This window comes from Engystomops pustulosus, chromosome 2 (genome assembly GCF_040894005.1).
Source record: "Engystomops pustulosus chromosome 2, aEngPut4.maternal, whole genome shotgun sequence".
Lineage (NCBI taxonomy): Eukaryota > Metazoa > Chordata > Amphibia > Anura > Leptodactylidae > Engystomops > Engystomops pustulosus.
In genome coordinates this window covers 63,754,511-63,780,407 of record NC_092412.1, presented here as the reverse complement: position 1 = coordinate 63,780,407, position 25,897 = coordinate 63,754,511, and the positions used below count along the sequence as shown (strand labels likewise).

The 25,897-nt window shown below is 40.8% G+C and overlaps 1 protein-coding gene across 4 annotated transcripts; it reads right to left on the bottom strand.

Moving 5' to 3' along the window:
* On the bottom strand, window positions 1-25,452 carry LOC140117838 (retinol dehydrogenase 16-like). 4 transcript variants are annotated; one of them, XM_072134961.1, is made up of 6 exons: window positions 25,315-25,429; window positions 20,336-20,623; window positions 16,315-16,573; window positions 14,939-15,105; window positions 13,769-14,006; window positions 1-134 (listed from the first exon to the last, which is right to left on the bottom strand). In XM_072134961.1, exons 1-5 carry the CDS (start codon window positions 25,370-25,372, stop codon window positions 13,786-13,788), a joined length of 993 nt encoding a protein of 330 aa, XP_071991062.1. In that variant the 5' UTR covers window positions 25,373-25,429; the 3' UTR covers window positions 1-134; window positions 13,769-13,785. The 4 variants fall into 4 exon arrangements, with proteins under 4 accessions (XP_071991062.1, XP_071991063.1, XP_071991061.1 ...); XM_072134962.1 differs by lacking the exon at window positions 1-134 and adding an exon at window positions 11,427-11,639 and having other exon boundaries at window positions 20,336-20,658; window positions 25,315-25,452; XM_072134960.1 differs by lacking the exon at window positions 1-134 and adding an exon at window positions 11,427-11,627 and having other exon boundaries at window positions 13,768-14,006.
* Window positions 25,453-25,897: the final 445 nt, after the last annotated feature.

The window sequence follows — 25,897 nt, the reverse complement described above, 5'->3', positions numbered from 1 at the left end:
TGCGGATTTCATCAGGTACTTGAGCCCACCGTTTATTGGTGCAGTCTTTCATGAGTTTAGCATCTGTTACTTGTGTTGCAAAGAAACCAGGTTCTATGATACAGACCTTCACACCAAAAGGTTTCATCTCTCGGCTATAAAAATAAATATAATTAGTTTGGATGATGACCATTTTGTTCATGCTTTTGTTATGTCTAGCTATATCTAAATGGCATCTCCAGCCTGACGATGATGGACAGCAAAGAATCCCTTTGTGAAAAAATGTTTATGGGCCCTTTTGATATTCCATAACTTATCACAGATCACCTTCACTTGGATCTCTCTAAGAATCCACCAATAACCCAGAGCCATCACATGATTTTCCTCAGTTGTTGACTTTCTCTTACATAACAGATAGTTATCGGAAAGTCAAAGACACCACTAGCGACATACTGGATTATGGTGCACAAGTCATTTGTAAATCATTTGTAAACTTGTGAGATAAAGGGGCACCTGAGTTTGAAAACTTTCACATATTTTTTTATAGTTAGCCAAGTATTCTGCTTAGCTAATAACATTTTACTTGGCAAAGTGTCAGTTGAAAGTTAGACTAGACAGTCTTATACTGTAAAAGTTATATCACAGTGTCTGATGCTGATGATATATCTATTGCACTTATGGACCTTCTTGTGTAACAGTGCTCCACAGATTAGTTGGCTTATTTTATGTGGTGTTCTATATAAGATCCATTTTGGCAAACAGCATTGTAACCATCCTGAAAGTCATAACATGTCTAAAAAGTGTCTAGAACACTTCATACTATTCGTGTTAAGCAAGTTGTGCACACCCATGCCTGCCCTCCGCCCACCCAGGGACAGACCCAAAGTGGCATGCCGGTCTGGAACAGCAAAACTGGTGGGGAGGGGGGATTCATATGCCTTCCCCTCCAGTTTTCTGGCAAGATGGGGGGTATTCATTAAAGATGTTTTCCCACAATTGCTGATTGGTCGAGCTTTCATTGATGAGACCCCCCGTTCATCTCTATGGAACTGATGGAGATTGCCAAGTATGGCATCCATAGAGATGAATGGGGCCGCCCTCAGACCCCTGATCTCCTGATCTGTGGGGGTCTCATCACTGAGACACCCATCAATCAGCAAGTTTGACGAATATTCTGCGGATAGGGCCTGCGGCCTAACTTGTTTAATGGGAAAACCCCTTTAATATTGTTGCAGGGTCCGTTATTGTGGTACACAAATTTTGAGGTACATTAGACTGCAATGTTAGATTTTGGCGCAAAGGCTAATCAGCTCAAAACCACCGTACAGTAGCGGTTGATTTCCATTATCACTTACATATTGATGCAATGCTGCAGAAGACAAATCTATGCAGGAACTTTTTAATTGCAGAGAAAAATAGTTTTAGAGCTGGACACTAAAAGCCAATATTAAATGCCCCAGAATTAATCTTCCCCCAGTAATCTGTTTCACATGTGAAAACCAATTTTTTTAAACTTCTTTAATGTTAACTGTACCATAATAACCACATCAACAACACCCAACAGATTCACATTGAGAATTTTGTAAAAGTCTTCTACAGTCAACCATTCATTTGGGACAGTTGGCACAGAGATACCTGCATTATTCACTACACCCCAGAGACCTGGTAAAAGAAAGCAAAAACTGGCTATTCCAGAAGCTTACCCTTTGTTGGCATGGCAAACTACAGTTTTTATTAATTTTTTAAAATAAAAAACACATTATCAGCAGGAATTTACCATTATCTGCTAAACTCCACTGCCCTGAAAAATCTCTCACCTACTTAGGGGTAGCCTCTCTGCTCCCCAAGGTGACCTATATACCCTACCAGATGTCCACCCACTCATGCTGATTTGTTAGAAATACATGTTTTGGGTCCTTCCCCAAGAACAGTGATGATCATCAAAGGATTTAATTGTTTTTTAACACAGCAGATTGCTAAATACAATCAGACCTTAGCTGAACAGATACGGTTGTAGCGTATGTCTGAACTTCTACAGTTGGGCTACCGACCAAAAGTGACTGACATATACTTACATATAAGGAGACCCAACAGGAGGCCCGAGTTCTCCTAGTAGTCACCTAAAGCCCACAACTGGAGATCCTACGTAATATTGTGAAGGAACTCCAACCGATTCTGTATAAAGATACAAGACTAACAGAAATATTTCCAGTCTCTCCTCTCCTGTCCTTCTGGCAACCACCAAACCTGAAACAACTTGTTGTCTGAAGACCCCCATCAGAAAATGGTACCTCACCCTGCCTGCAAAACAGGTGTCAGCAAATTCCCACGGGTGACCATGTACCTGTACCACAATCACAGCAGGTACATAATATTAAGGGGATGTTTTCCTGCTGGTCTTCAGTGTGGTATACCTTATTATGTGTGAACAGTGTCCAAACACAGGACTTTATGTTTGGGAATCATGACAGAGACACCATCAGCACATGAACTCGCACCGATCTGACAATATAAATAAAAGGAAAGATCTCCCAGTAGCTGCACATTTCTCCAGAGAGGACCACACAATGGAAGATTTGTGGATTACTATTTTAATGGAACAGTTCAAGACACAGAGGGAAAGGAAAGAATGGGAACAGGGCTGGCACCAGAACTGGGCATACCTGGGAAAATGCCGGGGCCCAGAGCTTCTGGGGGGCACATAAGGCTGCACATAAGAAATCTATGGGGGTGAAGGGGGCTTTATATAAAATAACCATGAGGAGGCTTATTGGTATGATGAACCAGGGTATATTTTAGGGAACAGGAGACTGTTTTAGTTTCTGAACTTTTAATGCCGCCTCATGAGTTCACTGCAAAGGGGCCCACTGAGGCTCTATCGCCCAGGGGCCTACTGAAAGCTGAAGCCTCTTCTGAATGGGAGTATAAATTAATGCAGAGATTCAACACCTTACAAAGTGGTCTTAACATCACAGGTTTAGTCTGTTTATTGCCATTCGGTCATAAATAAGATGTTGCTGTATTTATCAATCTGTTGTGTTAAAGTTTTATATCCTTTGATGATCACTGCCTAATGTGAATAAAATGCTGTGAATTTTCAGTTTCATGCATAACATCATGTCTGACGAATAGAACTATTATTCTCGAAAGCTCTCCATCAAATATACTCAGCCTCAAAAAGGTATCGCCTGATTTCTTCTGCTCTCCATGGCTAACATGGTACAAATCTACACTACTTGCACCAGGAAACATAGCACATAGTGCACCTTTAACCCCTTCCCGACATTTGACGTAATAATACTGCATGGCGGGAGGTGCGTTCCCGCAATCTGCAGTATTATTACGTCGTGCTTCTGGTACCGGCTCCTGAACAGAGCCGGTACCAGAAGCATGGGGTGCCAGCTGTATGTTACAGCTGCCACCCGTCTCTATTAACCCCTTTCATGCCGCGGTCTCGTGTGATCACAGAATGCAAGGGTAGCATGCGCCAAATCGGACCCCCCCCCCACAGCCCCAAAAAATACAAAAAGAAAGTAAACCAAAATTGACAATTTTCTTTTCACCCATACATTCAAGAGTTAATAAAATCTCATCAATAAGCTAATGACCCACTAAAATGAAGTATTTGTAAAGTGCATCTCATGTCGCAAAAAATAAGCCCTTATATGTCCGAATTGCCAAAAAAATAAAGATTGTATAGCCAATAAAATTGTGACAATGCATAATCTGCTCTGAATGGCGCAGCTCCCCTTCGATGCCCTGGCGGTGCCCATACAGCAGGTTACCACCACATATGGGGTATTGTTATACGCGGGAGGGATTGGGTATTAAATTTTGTGGAGCATTTTGGTATTTTATCCACTGAGAATTTGTAAATTTTTTTTAAAACACATTAATTTAGCCCAAAAATATTTACTTTAAAAATTGTATCCGATTTTGTTTTAACCCCTGTGAAACAATTAAAGGGTTAACAAACTTCATAAAAGTTGTTTTACAAATGTTGAGGGGTGTAATTTCTATAATGGGGTAATTTATGGGGTTTTACTTTTATTTAGGCCTCTCAAGTGACTTGAAACCTGAGCAGGTCCCTCAATAGCAGGATTTTGGGTTTTTTATGAAAATGTGAAAAATTGCACCTAACGTTCAAAGGCCCATAACATCCTACAAAAATAAGAGTATGCATAACAAACCATGTCCACATAAAGTAGACATTTGGTGAATGTTAGTTATTAAGTTTTTTTGCTGTTATGACTATGTGTGGAAAAAGTAGAACATTTTGAAGTTTGAAAATCGAGAATTTTTCCAAATTTTCACCAAATATCTGATTTTCTCATAAATAAATGCAAACCATACCACCAAAATTTTTCAACTAACATGAAGTACGACGTGTCACGAGAAAACAATTTTAAAATCACTTGGATATGGTAAAGCGTTTCAAAGTTATAACCATTTATAGTGACACAGGACAGATTTGAAAAAATGGGCCGTGTCAGGAAGGTGAAAAGTGTCTTCAGCGTTAAGGGGTTAAAAGAAAACATCATGAAATGAATTCACATTGCACAAATTAACTTGTTGTTACATGCTGCATTCTTTACAACAACATTACAGGTTTTATGTCTGATAGGTATGCTAGTTGCATGATACATTGCAAAACAAGAACAGTCTTTTACAGACTTTAGTAAAGCTTAATGAGAAAGTCCTCAACCCTAAACCCCCTCTCCCAATTAAAATGTTTTATTTAGAACAAAACCTATATTGTCCTTAAATTAAATGTATTATTAGAATACTAATATTCACCCTCATTTTGCCCCTATTCAGGGTATCTGAGCGTACCCGGGCAATATGAATATCTACAGGAACACAACGGTGGGGGCTGAGAGTTGAGGAGTCTACAGCTCAGACTAGTCACATGTTTTTTTTTTAAATGCAGCCAACCCCTGGTACTACACAGAGGATTCTGTCAGGGTGCAAGGTAAGTTATAACACACTATTCCATTATATTGCAAATGCTTAGAAAAGGCAGACAGACATATTTGAAATGCAGCTGTAATAAGCTTCAGCAACCTGTCTTTAGTGAAAATGAAATCCCTGGCGGCACTAGCGGCATTCATCATGGATTAGAGAAAAAGGAGGAGCTGAGTGTCATACAGAGGTTTAGCTTAAAATGTCATTGATCCAAAGTATAATAAGCAAGCTGGTATAAAGTTATACAAAAGTAAATGCAATAAAATTGCCATCCGCTATGAGCCATAAATAAGGTGCATGTAGTTAAATTTTTTGGATTCGGTGCAATGTGCATCCTATCTGTAGTTTGTATGTGTCTCTGAGGTGAGAGCAGGAAACCAAACATCTGTAACTCAGTCCTCCATTTTTCTCCATAGAGCTTTTATTTGGATGTGTCTAAAAATGAATTAGGCCTCATGTCTGTGACTGTATACAATATGTGGGTTGCAAACAATGGCCTTTGTGCCTTTGTGTACGGGTAAGAATAGCGATCGCTCTATAATTTCAGATGCAGTCACCTGGCATGTGCATGGAGCATGCACCATGCTTCACTGCACCGTGACCATGCACAATGAACCACAATGGAGGCAGGAAAGCAGACAAATTTGTGGAGAAAAAAGCTTTTTGATAATTAGATAAACTCAAAAGTTTTACTTATACTAATGATTTACTCAACATTTGTTAAAAGTTCTGTGACCATTTTCATTTACACTGTCTCTTAAATGTACATTTCCTCTATTTCTTTCATGTACACTATTACATCTTAGACTACATTAGGCCATTTAAAGCAATGGTATGTGAGAAATCCGCTTTATCTCTGAATAATAAGAACAAAAGGAATACGGACAGGGAAAACCATATAAAGTGTATGTACACAAACAAAATGGAGGAACTGGAACTCTTGATGTTGGAGCGGAAATATGATATAGTGGGTACCAGCGAGACATGGCTGGACAGTAGCTATGACTGGGCTGTTACTATAGATGGTAATTGTCTTTTTAGAAAGGATCATATAAATAAAAAGGGGGAGGGGTTTGTTTATATGTGAATTCTTGCCTCAAGCCTGTCTTGCGAGATGACATCAGTAACGCAAATGCAAATGTGGAGATAAGGGGAGGGAAAAAGAATAATAAAATATTACTAGGGGTTTGTTATAAGGCTCCAAATACATTGGAGGCAGCAGATGAAATGCTGATAAGTGAAATGGATGTGGCTTCAAAGCATGGTGAAGTACTTATCATGGGGGACTTCAATTACCCAGATATTGACTGGGGGGCAGAAACATGCAGGTCCTTCAAAGGCAGCAGGTTCTTGTCAACAACAAAAGACAATTACCTGTCGCAACTAGTCCTGGAGCCAACAAGAGGGGGGGGGGGGGCACTTCTGGACCTTATCCTAACCAACAGACCTGATAGGGTATCAAAACTACAGGTTGGGGGGAACCTGGGGAATAGTGATCATAATATCATTGATTTTGTATTACGCTTTACTAAGAACGTTAGGGAAGGGGCAACCAACACTACAAACTTCAGGAGGGCAAAGTTTCAGCAACTAAGGGAAGACCTTAAAGGCATAGACTGGGATAATGTTCTCAAAGACAAAAGCCCCCCCCCCAAAAAAAATGGGACTTTTTCTCATATATTCTGAAAAAGTCCTGTGAGAAACACATACCTTATGGGAAAAAGCATAAGAGGAACAAGAAACAGCCAATGTAAGGAAAGCAATAAGCGAGAAAGATAAGGCGTTTAAGGTGCTAAAACGTGAAGGTAGCGATGAGGCATTACAGGATTATAGAGAGAAAAATAAATCCTGTAAAAAGCAGATAAAGGCTGCAAAAATAGAGACTGAGAGAAAAATTACCAAGGAGAGCAAAAATAATCCCAAATTATTTTTCAAGTATATAAATAATAAGAAACTAAAAACAGAGAGTGTGGGTCCCCTTAGAAATAACATGGAAGTCATGGTGGAAGATGATGAGGAAAGGGCCAATCTACTGAATGTCGCCTTCTCAACGGTCTTTACCCAGGAAAATCCCCTGGTGGAAGACACAATGAGGAATAATGTAAATTCTTTTTGGAATGTCAACAGTTTAACCCAGGAAGAGGTACGGTGCCGCCTCGCAACCACTAAGATAGATAAATCATTGGGGCCAGATGGCATACACCCCCGGGTTCTGCATGAACTATGTACCGTGATAGACAAACCGTTATTTTTAATATTTGAAGATTCACTGAGGACTGGTTATGTTCCACAGCACTGGCGCATAGCAAATGTGGTACCAATATACAAAAAAGGATCAAATAGCGATCCTGGAAACTACAGACTCGTGAGTCTAACATCTGTGGTGGGGAAATATTTGAGGGGTTTGTTAGAGATGCTGTCCTTGAGTATCTCACTGTGCATAACCTTATAACCCAGCGTCAGCATGGGTTTATGAGAGATTGGTCCTGTCAGACTAATCTGATTGGTTTCTATGAGGAGGGAAATTCAAGACTGGATCTGGGAGATGCTGTGGATGTTGTATATCTGGACTTTTCAAAGGCATTTGACACCGTGCCACATAAAAGGTTGGTATATAAAATGGGACTGGTGGGAATAGGAGAAAATCTGTGTATTTGGGTAAGTAATTGGCTTAGTGATAGAAAACAGAGGGTCGTCATTAATGGCACATTCTCAGATTGGGTTGACGTTACCAGTGGAGTGCCATAGGGGTCAGTATTGGGGCCACTTCTTTTTAATATTTTTATTAATGACCTTGTAGTGGGTTTACACAGTCAAGTTTCAATATTTGCAGATAATACTTTGCAGCTGTGTAAAGTAATAAATACTGTGGTCGATAGTTTAGCATTACAGAGGGATTTGTGGAAGCTTGAGGAGTGGGCAGAGAAATGGTTAATGAGGTTTTATGTAGATAAATGTAAAGTTATGCACTTGGGCCATGGAAACAAAAAGTATAATTATGTTCTAAACGGTCAATTACTTGGTAAAACTGGAGCTGAAAAGTTTTGGGCACCACTGTATAAAAAGGATATAGTAGAGCTGGAGCGGGTGCAGAGGAGAGCAACCAAGATTATTAGGGGACTGGGGGGATTAGAATACAATGACAGATTACAAAATTTGGGATTATTCAGTTTAGAAAAAAGACGACTGAGGGGAGACCTCATTACAATGTACAAATACCTGAACGGACAGTACAAGGATCTCTCCAAGATCTTTTTATACCTAGGCCTGTGACCAGGACAAGGGGGCATCCTCTGCGCCTAGAGGAGAGGCGATTTTACCATCAACATAGACAAAGGTTCTTTACTGTAAGAGCAAGAGGTTGTTATGGCGGACTCTATGTACATTTTCAAGAGAGGCCTGGATGCCTTTCTGGAGAGAAAAAATATCACAGGTTATGGGGATAAAACATTTATTTAATTCTGAAAGGTTGGACTTGATGGACTTGCGTCTTTTTCCAGCCTTATATACTATGATGGTACTATGATGATGTAGTAAGTGCTGAATTGAAGGAAAAGTCTCTGTACTTACACAGTTGTTCCACGGCCATGGAGAATTCAAGAGATCTTTCTACTTCCCTTAAAATGCCAGGACATGCTTTAATCCAGCAATGTTGGCAGCATGTCAATTTACACTGAAACTTCCTGTACTACATTGTGTAGGAAAAAAGTTGCAAATAGAGATTTGAGCAGTACAGGCAAATAAGAACCCAGATTAAACGTTATGCCATCATAAGAAATTATGAGTCGGTTTTTTCAATCTATACCTATGTATATCGTAGCCATAAAATGAATGTCCCCCCCTTTTAAAGTTTTTATGATATTATGTTCAACTTTCTGAGAAGATTTGGTCTATGAAATATCTTTTTCTCGTTCTAACATTATGGAACACAGCGCCATGGGTTTAGGCCAGGACGTTAGGAGGCTGACCACAGCCCATGGTCATACTCAGGGCCAGATTATAGGCGGGGATCCCGGGGCTCAAGCCCCGGGTCCCCCACCATCTTGCCCCCCCAGGGGGCCCCCACCAGTTTGCGCCCCCCAGGCCCTGACTCCTCAGCCGCCACCTCCCTCCTCAGCGGCCATCTCCCTGAGCCGTCTGCCCGACCCGACACAGGTGACCGCCTCCCCACATATCCCCCTGCATGGCTGAGCCGTCCGCCCCCCCGGCACAGGTCCTGCCTCCCTGCTCGCCCATCCTGCTGCATGGGTAGGCCTCCCCACCTGCTCGTAACCCCGCTTGCGCTCCCTCCTCCCCCGCCCGAATAAGCGGCCGTCCTCCGCTCGCCCCCCCCCCCCGCCAGAACAAGTGTCTGTCCTCCGCTCAGCAGGTCGAATGACGGGGCCCCCTGACACTGCGGGGCCCATAGCTACCGCTGTAGTTACGCCCCTGCAGTTGTTAAATTTGCAGCCAGTTCAGAGGAATGGGGAGAAGCCTGAATGTGATCCATATCCCCCAAATCACCGGGGCCTATGTCTCATTGCTCTGCCATACACCATATCACAGGCCTCAGTGAGCCTGCAGCCTGTCAGATGAAAGAAGCTGGCCCCCTGGGTCCTGGCACCACAATAACATTACAGAGTACCTCTCCACTGGGTGCTAGGCTTTACTGGCTATGGGCAGCAGATAGCTGAGTACTAACTTTTGTTTGGCTATTGGGTATCACTATTGGCTTCTCCAAAGTGGGGGCACTGTGACTTTTGGCTATGGTACTATGAGGACCCAGTATCTGATACTGTGACTGTTGGATACTGTGGGGGAACTGTAGTATATTACCTACTAAAAAGGGCACTGTTACTATATTGACTACTGAGGTCAGAATTGGCCACTGTGGGATACTGTGGCTAAATTGGGTACTGTGAGGGCACAATGACTATAATGAATACTGTGGGAGCACTGTGTTTATATTGGCTATTGTGGGGGAACCATTGCTATATTGGGTATTGTGGAGAAACCATTGTTATATTGGATATTGTGGAGGTATATTATTACTATCCTGTTGGAGTGAGAGAACAGTATAAAGTTTGTTTAAAGAAGGTATAGGAGATGATGATGAATTGAGGAACCTAAAAACTTTTATGTTTCAAAATCTGCAAATTCTTGGCTGTAAGAAGCTGTCAAATGGGTAAGTTAGAATAAGAAACTGAAAGAGAACTCCTATCAAAGTCATATGTGAGTCCCTAGATTTACAGTAAATGCTTGTGCTACACGTGAGATCCTTTGAGGAGGAGCTACATGAAGTCTTATTGTAATGCAATTTACCTATAGAGCTACAGTGGCAGTACACATCCATTCTTGTGCAGTGCACAGCCATAAATTGAGTGCCATGGAATCCTGTGCACTTATTAGTTAAAATCAATCAATACCACTACAATTAGTATTTGTGTTGTCAATCAGGCGTTGTTCGTCATTGTCAGTGGTGACTGCATATCCCTGTGACGGGAGACATTGTTATGCCTAGCTATTAAGCTACTATTACATATACAGAGGAATACAAAAGCATGATCCAAAATTGTGAGAAAATGCTAATTTTGAATTATAATTTCACTGGGAATACACCTATTTACAGACAAGTCATTCTTGTTCTGTAACTACCAGATCAGGGCAGCATCCTCCAGTCAAGGCCGACGCCAGCACCAGGCATACCCGGGCAAGTGCCAGGGCCCAGAACTGCTGGGGGCCCAAGCGGCCGAATCACAGTCACCAGCATCCTTGAAGTGATTTGGGAGGGGTCTGTATATAATGAATCCATGGGGGACTGTATATATTAGAACCATGATGTGGTTGTATAATAATTCTTTATTTATATAGTGCACAAAGATTTTGCCACATCTCTGTCCCTGTCCCCATATGGCTCACAATCTAATCAACCTAAAAGTATGTTTTGGAGAGTGGGAGGAAACCTACCAGTATGTTTTGGAGAGTGGGAGGAAATCCATGCAAACACGAAGAGAACATACAAACTCTTTGCAGATGTTGACCTGGATGGGACTCAAACCCAGGACCCCAGCACTGCAAAGTTGAAATGCTAACCAGTTAACCACCGTGCCGCACTTGTATGTAAATAAACAGGGCTGTTTGGGAATGATAAACTAGGGAATATTTTACTTAGTTTCTTAATTTTTAATGCTGCCACATGAGTTCACTGCAAATGGGCTATTGCCCAGGGGCTACTGAGACCTGCAGCCAACCCTGCCACCAATGCAGTCTGCAGGTTGATAACCCTAAATATTTGTATACTGAGCCTGGTTCTGGTGCTTCATTTATGAATTGAGCTTTGTTTTGGTATTGTGTTATGTGCAGAAATTGGTTCTGGTGCTGTATTTATAGAACATGTGTGTTAGTCTTGAGTTTATGAACCTAGACCTACTTGTGAATCTTCTGATTTTTTTTGGCAAATAGGACAATTGCTGTAAGTTGCAGTAATGGACACCTGTACATCATTATATAAGGACGCCTTTATTATGTAATGTCCTTTGCTTAGGATAGAAATGGTACATTTATTGTGAATGGAGGTATTCAGGAAACAATGATTTATTGTTCCATCTGGCTGAATTATATATCTTGGGGGAGACAGCAGTCAGTGCATGCTCCATCTGTCACCAGAGACAACTTGGAGTTGGGCATTGAAAGAGACAGTTCAAGAATGTTGCGACCTGAGCATAGAAATAGAAAAAATATTTGTTATAAGTATCACAGTATTATTTTAACATTTCACATTGTGTGGAAAAACTCAAGGCCAAATCTCTTTGACATATGACTATGGTCAATATTATATTGAGATGTTTTTATGGATACTTATTATTCCCTTTTTGTCCATATCTCTCGGGGTGGGGTGGGGGGGACGAGACTAAAAAATAGCAGTCGGTAGATACTCAGTAACTCTAGATTATTATTTTAACAGTGCTAATTTTTTAGGGTTTGTATCCTTGTGATAGCAAGGTTAAGCTAAGCAGTTTAAGCAGCAGTTTTAGCCACATCATAGTGTGCACCCGCTGGCAGATAACGTGGACGCAACTCTGCCGGCTAGAGAAGAAAGAAGAGAGAAGAGGAACTGCGCTGAAGATCGTGAGCCTCGCACCGAAGGTCGGGAGCCACGCCAAGGATCTGGACACCGGAGGGTGAGTATTAAGTTTTTTATTTTTTATGCGCTTGGCAGGGGCTGGCTGTTTACTATATGGGGCTGGCTGTATACTGTATGGTGGCTGGCTGTATACTATATGAGGGCTGGGTGTATACTATATGAGGGCTTGCTGTATACTATATGAGGGCTGGCTGTATACTGTATGGGGCTGGCTGTATACTGTATGGGGGCTGGTTGTATACTATATGGGGGCTGGCTGTATACTGTTTGGGGGCTGGCTGTATACTACATGGGGGCTGGCTGTATAACATGGGGGCTGGCTGTATACTATATGGGGCTGGCTGTATACTGTATGGGGGCTGGCTGTATACTATATGGGGGCTGGCTGTATACTATATGAGGGCTGGATGTACTCTATATTGGGCTGGCTGTATACTGTATGGGGGATGGCCGTATACTACAGTATACTACATGGGGGCTGGCTGTATACTACATGGGGGCTGGCTGTATACTATATGGGGGTTGGCTGTATACTATATGGGGCTGGCTGTATACTATATGGGGGCTGGGTGTATACTATATGAGGGCTGGCTGTATACTATATGGGGCTGGCTGTATACTGTATGGGGGCTGGCTTTATACTATATGGGGCTGGCTGGCTTATACTAATTGTTGCTGGCTGTATACTACATGGGGCTGGCTGTATACTACTTGGGGCTGTCTTGCTATATACTACTGGTGGCTGGCTGTATACTACAGGGGGCTGGCTGTACACTACATGGGGGCTGGCTAGCTGTATACTACACCCTTGGCTTATACTCGAGTCAATAGGTGTTCCCAGTTTTTGGTGGTAAAATTAGGGGTCTCGGCACATACTCGGTCGGCTCATATTCGAGTATATACGGTATACAGTTAAAGTTGTTTTTGTTATCATATCTAAAAGGTAATCTTTATCTTTAATATTTATAGAGTATGCTTGGTTCTGTTACCATATCTATACAATATTCCTCTTCCCCACTTTTATACTGTAATGCTTACAGTCTCTGTGATGCTGTTTAACTGAGAAGCAGCTGATATGTATCATATATCAATGTAATGCAATGAATGCCATTCTTGGCAGTGTGGTTGCAAAAGTTTGAATGTGCTTAACATACACTGGAGGGGACCACAGTGACTTTGAGAAATTTTATTTGTAAAATAAAGCTGCAAGTCATAAATATGGCCTTGCACAGCCCAACAAAATTTTGCAATAGCCAACAGATTTATTAATCTGTTTTTTTATTGATTCTATTTTCCATTGGTGAGAATTTCCCTGTGCCATTTGTGCCCAGAAAAACCAATGATAAATAACCCCCATAGAGTATATATGTCTCCCCATCTTATACGTTGCTGCAACATGCAGATCCTTTCTGGTAGTGAAACAGTCACGGAGCTCCCAGTAGTCAATAGTCAAGCAGCCCACGGTAGCTAATAGTCATGCAGCCTACTATGGGCTATAGTTATGTAGCCCTAAGTGGCCAGTAGTCACGTACATCCCAGTAGCCAATATTCAAGTAGCCAATAGTCAAGGAGCCCCCGCGTTGCAAAAGTCCAGATTCCCCTGGGTAGATAACAGTCACAGTGTCTGATCTTGGGACCCCAACAGAACGTTGACAAATTTTCTCTATGTATTACACACAGGTCAAAGAATCTTTCACCCACCTATTTGCTGCTGGACATCACTTCATTCCTTGAGCTGGTTTTGGTGCATACAGTGATAACACATAATCCGTAATGAATGTTGGGAGGTAGGAAAGAGGAATGTAGAATAGTTTGGCATCTAATCCAGCAGAGTATCTTGTCCAGGGGTGACAGGCGGTCAGTGCATGCTCCATACAGTCTGTTACCAAGTATATCCTGGAAGAACTTTTTGTAGACAATTCATCTATATTTTGTAAATCTGCAATGGTAAAATATCAAAGCATGTAATGGAAACTGTACAATGTGCTTATTTATTCAAATAATCTCAGTGAAATGTTACATCTTATTTACAGTGAATTTACATTGCATTGCATTTTTTTTAATACTTACTATGGACCAAGTTGCATTGTATACCTATCCAGTGTATATCCATATAAGAAGTTCCATTCCTATTAATGTCGATGGGCATTGGTGTGGTGTTGATAGAATCATATTGTCCCTCATTCTTCATCATAAATAATATGTTTGCATGCTATGACTTGGGATAATGTAAGGGTATCAGTTCTATTTTAACTGGAGGTTCAAAGCCATCATGGCAAAATCTTATTTAACCTGTCCTTCTAGTACAGTTTTGTTTGATCTCCCATAATGATATCTCTGGAGTAAAGGATGTCACCTAATGAACTGTACACCATGTCCAAATTGGGTAAGACAGTAGTAGTTGCAGTTTTCCAGGCCTATGCGTAGGTTACAAGTCTACGTGTGGCTGGTATATAAAAGTTTGTACCATAGATAACAAATAACAAGGCACTTCATTCTCTTCCCTCTCCCTGTATATATTTATTTTTTCATGTCTCTTAGTTTACCCTATATTTATATTTCCATGTACAGTCCCCTTAATAAACCATTTGTATTAGCAAATCACTTCACTAGGTAACACAACCATGTGACCCATGAAGAGATTAGCATAAACTAGTAAAATTTTTGCCAGTCTTCCAATTTTTTTGTGGTTTCGCAAAAACTGATGACACATGGATAACACAAATCTTTTTGCAGATGCACTGGCTGCAAAATACAGACTACATATCCATAGTTTGCAGCCCGAGAACCACAATCTGTGTTATTGCAACATTAATCAATGTTTTTTTTTTACAAAGCAATGTTCTACGGTAGAGTTTAATATGATCTTACATTTCTTTAGATATTGTTCTCCGTAGATATTCTTGGTCTCAGCTGGCAGCAAATGAAATTTATCTTCTGTATTTTTCTTAATTACAGTTAAAAATGATTGTATGTTGGTGTTGAAAGCCCCTGGCTCAACTATGGAAACCTTTACTCCAAAATCATTAACTTCCCGCCTAATAACAGGAATTTAGATGTCAAGGAAAAAATATTCAGTTGCACCTGATTTACTGTATAGTAATTATATTAATCATTATTATTATTTAATTCCATGGTGCTGTAAAGCAATAAGGGATTCACATACATTATATAAAGACAAGTACAAATGCAAATACAAAAATTACAGAGATCTGGAATGAGTAGGGGGAGGACTCTGCCCATGGGGCTCACAATCTATATGTCAGGGTAGATGGAGATATGAGGTGAAGGAGAAGAGCAGTTAAAGGACATCTACAATCAGCATGACATGCTTGTTTCATTATGTACTAATCAGAACATTTTTAGTGCATAAAGACACAGCATATTTGCTGCAAAAATTCCTTTAAAAAAAAAAATGTATATGAACCAAAGATGACTCCAAAGCAGCAGACTGGTAAAAGTGTAGAGCCATTTATTGTGACTGTTAGGGCTGGTGGGAGGGATGTGTTAGGTGGAGAACAAAGATTATTTGTTCTGTTTTGTCCATGTTGAGTTTTTAGAAAATGGGAAGACAAGAAGGAGAATATGGCTAATATACACTCTGGGTTTCTGGCTAGTATAGAGGAAATTTTTGGGACAGAAATATAGATCTGTGCGTCTGCATAGGAGTGGTACTGAAAGCTGTGGGACTTAATGAGCTGTCTTAGGCTAGGAGTCCCAGGACAGACTTGAGGGACGGAGAGGGTAAGGGGTGAAGAGTGGTGAGAGTGATAGATACTGAACGTCCGTATGGAGAGGTATGATGAGATACATGAAATGGGCGGGCAGGTCAGTGATACCAAGGGTACACAGAGTTGGATAATAAAATCATACATGTGTGGACAGAGCCCTAAACAACAAAGAAGTTAGCCCTCATGCTGATGAATGTATATTTTGGGTACGTGCTAGCTATTTTTTCATAGCCCTGTCCCATCTCAACATTTAGTACTTAAGGCTCATGCACATTGCTGTTGATTCCATTGTCACATACATGAGTCAGCTGCCTGACCCGAAAAAGATAGAACAAGTTCTATTTCTTAACGGGTACGGCGCTTGATCAGTTTTTTTTTTCTAATGGGCCACAATGGGCCACAACGGGCCAATGGAATGTTTTTTTGGCCGAAGTACTCCGTATGTTCTTCTGCAGGGGGGTAAGGTAAATCGTGGTGCAAATATCTCTTTAATAAAAATATATTCAGCTTATTCACCTTAAAGTATCGGAGAAGGCTTCTACACCAAATTTGGCAAGAGCGTAACCTCCTGGAATAACAGGCAATCTGCCGATAACACTGGAGACATTAACAATCCTTCCTTTGGCTTTTATGACCAGTGGCAGTAACGATAGTGTCACATCAACCATCCCCAGTAAGTTCACATCTAAAACCTTGAGAAAGTCATTTTTTTTCAGCCATCCAAGGGGAACCAATTGACCTGGTATTCCAGCATTGTTCACTAGACCCCAGAGTCCTACAAAAATATAATTTTGAATGCAAAAAGACACAGTATCTGATCACAGTATTTATTACAGTATACACAAAACACATGGTTATCATATCAGTATCACGTTTCAGTAACTCTATAATGTTGGCAGTTAGGGCTCTAGAGAATATAAAGTTGCCACTTGTTGGGGAAATAAATTAGGAGTAATTGGGGGATTGAGCCCCTGCAGCATCACGGGCTGTTACAGTGAGCAGAAAGTGCAGAGGGAGGGGAGACTTCCAATGCTTATTGTAATGCAGGGTCCTGAGGTGTGGAAGAGTGTGAGAGGGACAGAGGAGAGGATGATGCTGGTAGTAGTAGCAAAGTGTGTAGGTGTTAAGGCTACTATCCACTATGTGTAAAGTGCTAAGTTCTGGGTTAAGGGGATACAACGAATTGCAGGATGAGAGTGGTGCTGTTACCTGTGGGATGGCTGGACTTGGTGAAGTGTCAGAGAAATGTATTTAGGGATTTAACCGCCCTTATCACTTGTATAGGTGACTTTCAAATTAACTCTTTCATGGCTGCCCGATACTGGGACGAGAGCACAAAACTAAGATACACCAGTCTCCTAGTAAATGTACAATCTCCTCAATCTTTATTAGCGCTCAGCCGCATATATCAAATACAGAATCTCCAGCATAGGGGGGGAGGAGGGCGTGACAAGGAGATAGAATACTGCAATGCTATTGGTCATAATGAATTTACCAGGACGTTCTCCGAAAAGGTTAATAAATTGTGCACTGTATTCTCAGAGGCCTTTATCACAGACCTGTTTATATTATCCCAGCTACAAAATGTACAGAGAATGGCTACAACAGCTTCTTGCTAACCAAAACATGATAAGGGGAAGGAAAACAGTCTCACATGTGTCAAGGAGAAACTTTTACAGTCAGGTTGCACAAAAATGGCTCAATCATGACATTAGCTGGACAATGCTCAGCATGACCTCTGGCTAATACTAAAATGTCCGCTTTGATCTAAAATGGCATCTGGTTGGTTCTCTTGGGCCAAAATGGCCGCTGTAAAGGAATATATCACTAACATGGAGCATCATAGCCTTGCTTACTGACTTGTCACGGTCTCAGGTGGACATGAAGGCATTCAGAGGAACTGACTACTCTCTGGTGCTTCCCTGTAATCTCTCCCTTTTGGGGGCCACTTCAGGGGTTTTAGGGTGCCTGCACCAATGTTTGTGATAGTCAGCAGTGTTGACCTGTAGTTCACCCTGGGGGCCAACCTTGATACTGTTGTCCGGCAAGATGGCCCTTGATTATGGTGAGGTGCAAGGGGGCCAGACAACAGGGAGACATGGATGAGGCATTGTAACAATAACTCTTTTACTGATAACTAACTTATTATACAGTCCAGTTACACATAGATCTTAATACTGGCGGAATAGGTAACGGTGCTTGTTGGTGGAGAGATAAATGGTTTTCTGAAACCTCAGTTTTACACTACACGTGGTAGGCTGGTTAGTCCCGACAATAACCTAATCCTGGCTTTCCCAAATGGCACTTGAGTTATTCCCCTCCTGTAAGATAGGGAGCTTTCTGCTAAAACATCTAGGCCAAGCCAAAAGCTACTACATGGTCGTGGTACAACTTCCCCTTTGAATACATGGTGAATTTTCTCTCACACTTCAGCTCTCCCCCTTGGTCTCTATTTTCCCCTTGTCAGCAGCAGACAGACATATCTGGCCAAAGCCAACCTCCCAACTGAACAATCACTACTCCCCCTCCTGCTACAGATAGGATTTGTGGTTCTGTCACCCATTAGCTCGTCCACTTGCCATCCAGCAAATTGTAGAAAAAAAACGGAAAGTACTAACACTACCTAAAGCAGGTCCTACCACAGACTGCGGCTGTCACTGTTGCCATTATGGGTTTGCAGTGTAGTTTCAATGTAACCTATTCTCTGCCAACCAATTACAATGGTACAAGGAATACTTAAGTATGCGTACACACTAGTAATATCAAAGTTACGTCCATCTGAATTAACAATTATCAAAAATTCCTGCCTGACTAGAATGTTTAAAACATAATTAAACTTTATTCGGATTAATTTAAAATTGTATCAGACTAGTCTCATTAATATGTAAACTGTACATTATTCAGGCGTTGGCCAGCAAATTGGACTAGTATTCTGGTCCTTTAACGGTGCAGTGTCTGGTAATGATTTTTTATTGCACTGTCCCGATAAGCGAGCCACAGATAGTCTAGTAGAAAGTGCTATTTTTAGCTGCTCTAGACTTAAACAAAAGGCGCTGGTGATGGACAGTAGCCTAAACGTCAAAATAGTTTCCTTTCTGCATCCTTTGTTTTGTGTTAGGATGCGTCCTCAGAGGTGCTAACTTATATTCATGTGGTGCAACCTAGTTTCAATTCACACCCTTAGCATTTTCCCCCCGCTGCATTGTTGCAGGCCTGGTGGTGGCCAAGGTGAGGTGCAGAATCGGGAGGCAGAGACAGAGTTAGGGACAGGCAGGAGGTCAGGACAGGCAGGACGGGATCAGAGTCATGGACGTCGCGGGCAGGCGGCATGGGAGCGAAGTCAGGAGGGGAAATCACTATAAACGCACAGGACATAGGAAGAAGCTGTTACTAAGGCACAAGGCTCAAAAATCTTGCAAGGGACACAGGAAGGGGCTGGCAATTTATCAGGGCGGGCGGCCGGCCAGCGCCAATTATTGTAGAGCTGGCCCTTTAAATTTTACAGAGCCGGTGCGCGTGTGCACTTGGAGACGGGGGCCCACACGTTGGAGCATGGGAACCATGGAGACCGCCGCTGGAGCCAGAAAAGGTGAGTGGGGCTGCAAACTGACTCCAGGGGCATAGGGATATGGGTTGCAGGAACACACATGACACAAAGGATCATTAGCATAATTTCAAAAGTTGATTTTAGAAGGAAGGAGGGCATGGATAACAAATATGAGAAGATTACCAGAGTCATGGTGCCTGGATCTATGAGTAAGTGCTGATGATGGATTTTGATGGTAAATTTTCTTTAATATTTGCTTCCGTATCCTTGCTTATATGAGCATCCATAAAGAGATGGCTATGAAGCATGCAATAGGAGCACCCACTAGACTCCTTAGCTTAGATAAACAAAGGATTTCCAATAGTGAGGAGTGAGATTTTTTTTTTTTTTTTTTACAGTATATCAATATGCTTCCCCGACGTAAAACACTGCTTGTGTTTTACAAATATGGGTATGCATTGAACTCTTTTGTTTGGCATTTGCACTTTATTTGCACTGCGGCATACATGAATTATTGTGTGATTAGTGCCTACATTACTTTACAATGAATTGTCTTAATCTATTTATTTTTCAATCATGATTTATAGTATTATGCAATTCCCTTTTTGTATCGTCAAATTATTGTGTTATATGTCACTTGTCAGTCGCATCATTTCTGATCTTTTCCTGAATACTGTTTTTGTAAATTCACATTTTATTTGTTCTTGATACATTTTAAATGAATTAATAAAATATTATATTTTATCATATTTGGCTTCTTTCCTTGCCTGTTGAGCTACTTGTAGGTTGAGTAATTATAAGAGGTTTAGCCATAGGTATCGTTATACCTATTTTTGTTACATACCTTGGTATTAGTATATCAATATGCTCCATTTATCTAATTATAAAACATTTCCTGGTGGATAAGATAGATTTTTCATGGTAAAAGGCTTGCTTGCTTTTAAGTTTGTCCAAATTTGCAGTACGTACCTAGGGATTTATTTGACTTACCCTTGTCCCCAACAACATGAGACACCCACTCGGCTACAGAGCTCACATTCTTGCTGTCAGAAATATCCAATATTGTAGTTTGTAATCTACTCGAGGTCTCCTTCTTCAAGTTCTCAGCCCCCTTCTCTGTCAGGCAAGAGGCTAGAACCTTCATTCCACGTTTGTCCAGTTGCTTTGCCAGTGAGTTTCCAAATCCAGTGTCACATCCGGTGATGAAGACATATTTATCTGAGAGATTCTCCAATATCCGACTTTGTCTGTGCCATCTGTACACTAAGAGCAAAACCACTAGGGCCAACACAACGAGCCACATGATTAAAGAGCTAATTAAGAAAAGGAAAAGCTATTAATATAAAATATAGCATTTCCGACATTCTCTCTAAATACTTGCTCTACAGCTGTGGTCAGGGCAAAGGAGGGGTAGGGGAGAGTAGGTACCTGCCTAGGGCGCCAATGCACTGCTGGTGAATTGTTAAAGTGGTATTCCCACAAACACAAGTTTCTTAAATGTAGTCAGGATAATAAAATAACACATTCTCTAATTCAAAGTTCATTCCTGGATGAGCTCACGCACAGACACTTCTTGTTGGCAGCTCCTAAGCAGAGTAAAGCTACAGACAGATAAGATCTTTATCTGGGGGAGGGGGAGGCACAGCAGATCTGACAGTATGTGTTATAGGTGAGATATAGCAGAGCTGAGTATGTCTTTGTAACATGCATCTCATGGATCTCATCATCTCTCATCTCTGATCTGTTTCATCTCTCTTTCTATGTGTCAGATACTTGTGAATGTTCAGAAGCCAGATGAAAGTGTATATAAACCTGTATCCTGATCATCTAACCACATTGTCAGCTCACAGAACAAGCTTGATCATAATGGGACACATTTACTAAGCATGTAGGAAACTACACTAAAAGTGCTCTGCCCGTGTATAATGCTGGGTGCACCAGATTCATTAAGAACGTGCGCCAGAAATCATGAATCTGTCGCTTCCCTGCACTGGCCCAACAGAGTTTACCAACTTTTTTGTGTTGCACCTTTAACATAAGGCGTACAGCAGACTTTGCATTTTAAATTAGGTGCATGGTCAGACTGAGCACCGGAACTCCCCCTGATTTGTGTTACATGGTGCCTAATGCAGCTGCACCACAAAACGGTCACATGCAATACATTTGTGGTGCAAACATTTCTTAAATACCTCTGCAAGCAGTTTCCACTAAAAGAATGTGCAAAGTTTGACAGAAAACTGGCGCAAAGCCCCTAGTAAATGTGCCCCAATGTGCCTTATTAGAGAGTCCCCATCCACACACTGGAATCTTACACTGACCATTACTGAGTGATAGGAGCTAGAATAGCAATAAAAACTGAGTAAAGTTGTAAAGTAAGGGGTTAAACATTATCTTTATTGTGTAAACATCACTAGGGGATTAAAATTTGAGAATTTTCCTTTATGGGCAAACCCCTTTAAGGTCAATTGGTGATGTATGATATGATACAATAAGGGAGATATCTATATAAAATTGAGACAACCACAATTAGAAACATTTCACAATTTCTTTATTCCAAAGACAATTGAACTGTATAATCAGCAATTATGTAACAAACAGCTGGGAATGTATTCCCCTTCCCATCAGCATGTATGTTGTATATGTTTCAATTATGTTGTATTAAAGGGGTGGGCCACTTTTCAATGAGTCTCTTCCATTAGATAAGTCTCTGCATGTATATGTCCTGTGTCTTTGCCTTCTGTGAAATGCGATGTTAACACATGTGTTAACAATATGTTAACACATGCATTTTGTTAATGCATACATTAACATAGCATTAACAAATGTAAATAGTAATGTAATTAGGCAAATCACCTCTCCTCAGCTGTTATAATGCATTTTAAAACGCAATGAAAACGCAACCAAAGCTCAACGTGTGAACGCGCCCTTAGGGTGCGGTTATACAGTGCATTCTTGGTCAGTTCCTAGTGCGTTTTTAAACACACTGAAAACACATGCCTTTTTGCATGTTTACCATACGTTTGCCTGGTTTGAATGCATTTTTCTTCATTTCTGGAAATGTAAGCATTTATGAAAATGTTAACCCCCTTAGGCTCGTTCCACACTTGCGAGTGTGATGCGATGAACTCGCATCACACTCGCAACACATGCTGCCGGGAACGCACGGCCCGAACGCTGCACCGCGGGAGTCAACTGACATGCTGAGTTCACTCCCAGTTGTGCAGCGTTCAGGCCGTGCGATCCCGGCAGCATGTGTTGCGAGTACTTACAGAGCTGTGTAAGGACTTATTTTGTGGGTCACAAATTTTACTTCTCTGTCGCATTATTTATCATTCCATGCCGTGTACTGAGAAACTGAAAAAAATTATATAGGTTTTATTGTGTTTTAACACATTTTCAAAAGTTAAATGATTGTGTATGAAAAAGAAAAAAAAATTGCCATCTTCTGACGCTAATAACATTTTTATTCTTTGGTGCACGGAGCTGTGTAAGGGGTCATTTTTTGCGAAATAAGCTCACGTTTTTATTGCTTCCATTTTGAGGTTTTTGCAACATTTTGATCACTTTTTATTCCATTTTTATGTGATGTAAAATGGTGTAAAAGTCACGTTTCGGACATTTGGGCGCTATTTTCCATTATGGGGGTCATTGCCAGCAATAACCGTTTTTATATTTTGATAGATCGGGCATTTTGGGACACCGCGATACCTATTGTGTCTGTGATTTTTACTGTTTATTATGTTTTATATCAGTTCTAGGGAAAGGGGGGTGATTTGAACTTTTAGTTTTTTTACTTTTTTAATATTTTGAAACTTTTTGGAAACTTTTTTTTAAATATTTTTTTAGACCCTCTATGGTACATTGACCCTAGATGGTCTGATCGTTCCTACCGTTTTGCACAGTATTCATTACAGTGAGCCACTGGCTCATTGTAATAAATCTTCAGTAACCAGACAGCCTTGTGTCTGAAGACGACCTGAGGCTTTCATGGCAACTGATTGCTGCCGCAACTGATGACGTTCAGGGGAGCAAGGATCAGATCCACCTGCCGCCGTTTTTTAAATGCCAATGGCATCGGGAGGGTTAGTAGCCACGATCGGTGCAAGCACTGACAGCGGTTGTTAGCATTGGGTGTTTGCTGCAATATGCAACAACCCCCACCTGTGTATGAAGAGGACTCGGCCTGTGAGCCCTCTTCATAAACCCCCCGCACCTCTGCGCCATACAGCTATGGTGCAGAGCGTCCAGGGGTTAATACAGCTGCTTACACTTTTAGAAATTAAGAGAAATGGATTTAAAACAGAGTAATGCATGGTAAACACATAAAAATGCATGTGTTTTCCGTGCGTTCAAAAACTGATAAACTATGATAAACAGACCAAAAACACAACTGAATGGAGTGGCAGGAAGCTCTTGTTTGCTCTGGGTCCCAATCAAGTGATAATTCCTGCACCTAGACCCTCAGGCCACTTTCAAGCATGGCGTTTTTTCTGTGTTTTAAAACGCATTTGAAACGCATCAAGGAAAAAACATCTAAACTATAAAAGCATATGTGTTACAACCAAAACGCATGCGTTTTCCCTAATGACTTTTATTACGCAACAAAAACACAAATATGCATCAGAAAACGCATGATAATCATACAACATCAAATGTTCCCTAATGACCATAGTGTATGTATTATAACTATAGCACACATGTGAAATATTACAAACACATGTACCTTTGCTTCTAGCTGATGCGGTTTCAGTGTGTATGAAGGGTTCTTGAAGTTGTAGACATTAAAACATCCAGGGATGGGGAGTTTGCATGTCAGCAGTATTTACTCTGCAGAGCTGTACACATAGCATGGTATGTGTATGAGGCTGGGGGGCATAGAGCAGCAGGACCTGGAGCTGCCTAAGGGGAAGCACATCTCTGCTTACAGTACAGCAGAAGTCACAGGAGAAAGCACCTGCTGGCACTGGGTTCAGAAGTACTAGATAACAGAAGGTTGATGCCACACATGGTGTTTTGAATCTATTTTTGGTCCGTTTTTAACTAGTGCTAGAACAGACTGCGCTACTTTTGATGAATGTGGCCCTTGGTGTAATTTACAAATATCCAATCTGGTAATAATTCTGGGCTTTTCTAAGTCACAAATTGTATTTATACAAGTCTTGAGAAGTTTCTCACATCCTTCAGTCGAGTAAATTGATATATTATACAAGCAATGTGTAATAAAGACACTTCTAGAACTGTAACGGGAAAGGCACAATAATGATTGAATCTATTGAGGTATTATTATCTTTCTTTAAATGTATTGTTATGTATTGTATTCACTTTCTTTTGTATGTGTATTTATGTTACCATTCATATTGATACCGTGGGGGGGTCACAAAAAGAAAGTGTTTTTGGTGCAAGCAAATATTATACAAATGTCTCATTTGTGCTACTTGTAAGTAAAACAAATAGTAATGTTTAAAGTAATAGTAATGTAAGTGTGCTATCACAATTTTTAATTAGCTTTGAAGAGCAAGTAACATACCAGAGCAACAACATTTATCTGTAAAATACATGTATTTTGAATATAGTAGAAGATTATAATATAGGCGATGGCCCGTGGCCACCCAAACCACCCACCAAATTTTATACAGAGAATACCTTTAATACCTTTACCTATTAAATTGTCTTGTGTACATCTGTACACAAGATCCTTTTTATGACCTTTTGAAGGTCCTCCAAAGGTTTTGAAACCGCAGAATGAAAGTGGGAGGAAAGGGCACATCCTCCATTCCCCATGAAGCGGAATTCTAGTACCATATGTAGTAAGTGAATTGCAGACTTCGAGGGCTATAATATTCATACTAATATTCATATGACAGTATCCATCCCTCTTTTTGCGCTGTCTGTTTACTATGCAATTATTATATTTTTCTGCTACTGCTGAATAGTAACCAACCAGGTATTACTAAAATATTAAATCTTACCTTTCTGGTACGATTTCAGAAGTTCGATATGTTGGAGAATTGACCTGATATGGTTCATTGTGTTAACTGAGAAACACGAGGTGGACTTTACCTTTTAATATCACACTGAGCAAATGTTAAGGCTTTATTTACACAGCAGGTTCTGCCACAGTGATTGTACTTGGAATAAATCCGGAGGGGAGGGGTAAAAACTGGGTGTTACTTGAGATATCAGCTCCAGGTTTTTTCTTATGTTCATATTATACTGTGCTGTACTATTGTATAATAAAAGACAATCATACGCGATCGAACCTCCACCCTGCCCCCGGCAGTCTTTGGGGTGTGGGGCACAGAACGTTGATATGGCAGCCCTGTGGTCCGATCAGGAGGTATATTGAAAGCTCAATAATCTCTGTGTTACTCACCAAATTTCATATGTGTTATAGGTGTAACTATCTTTAATCTGCCTTTTGTGTATTTCACTAGTCCTAATTCTCAGTGTTTCAATATTTTTCTTACATAAGGCTGCACTTCTGTATCCTTTAATAGTTTCTCTACCATTTCTTAGTGCATCGAAAACACATAGACAACTGAGTTAAAAGGC

What these genes read in the sequence shown, in the direction of transcription:
- LOC140117838 (XM_072134961.1), bottom strand. Translation starts at nt 25,372, where the DNA reads ATGAACCATATCAGGTCAATTCTCCAACATATCGAACTTCTGAAATCG. An exon ending in GCCTTCTCCGATACTTTAAG is followed by an intron (nt 15,106 to 16,314) that starts GTGAATAAGCTG and finishes TCCTGTTATTAG; the next exon opens with GCGGGAAGTTAATGATTTTG. An exon ending in AGAACAATATCTAAAGAAAT is followed by an intron (nt 14,007 to 14,938) that starts GTAAGATCATAT and finishes TTACCATTGCAG; the next exon opens with ATTTACAAAATATAGATGAA.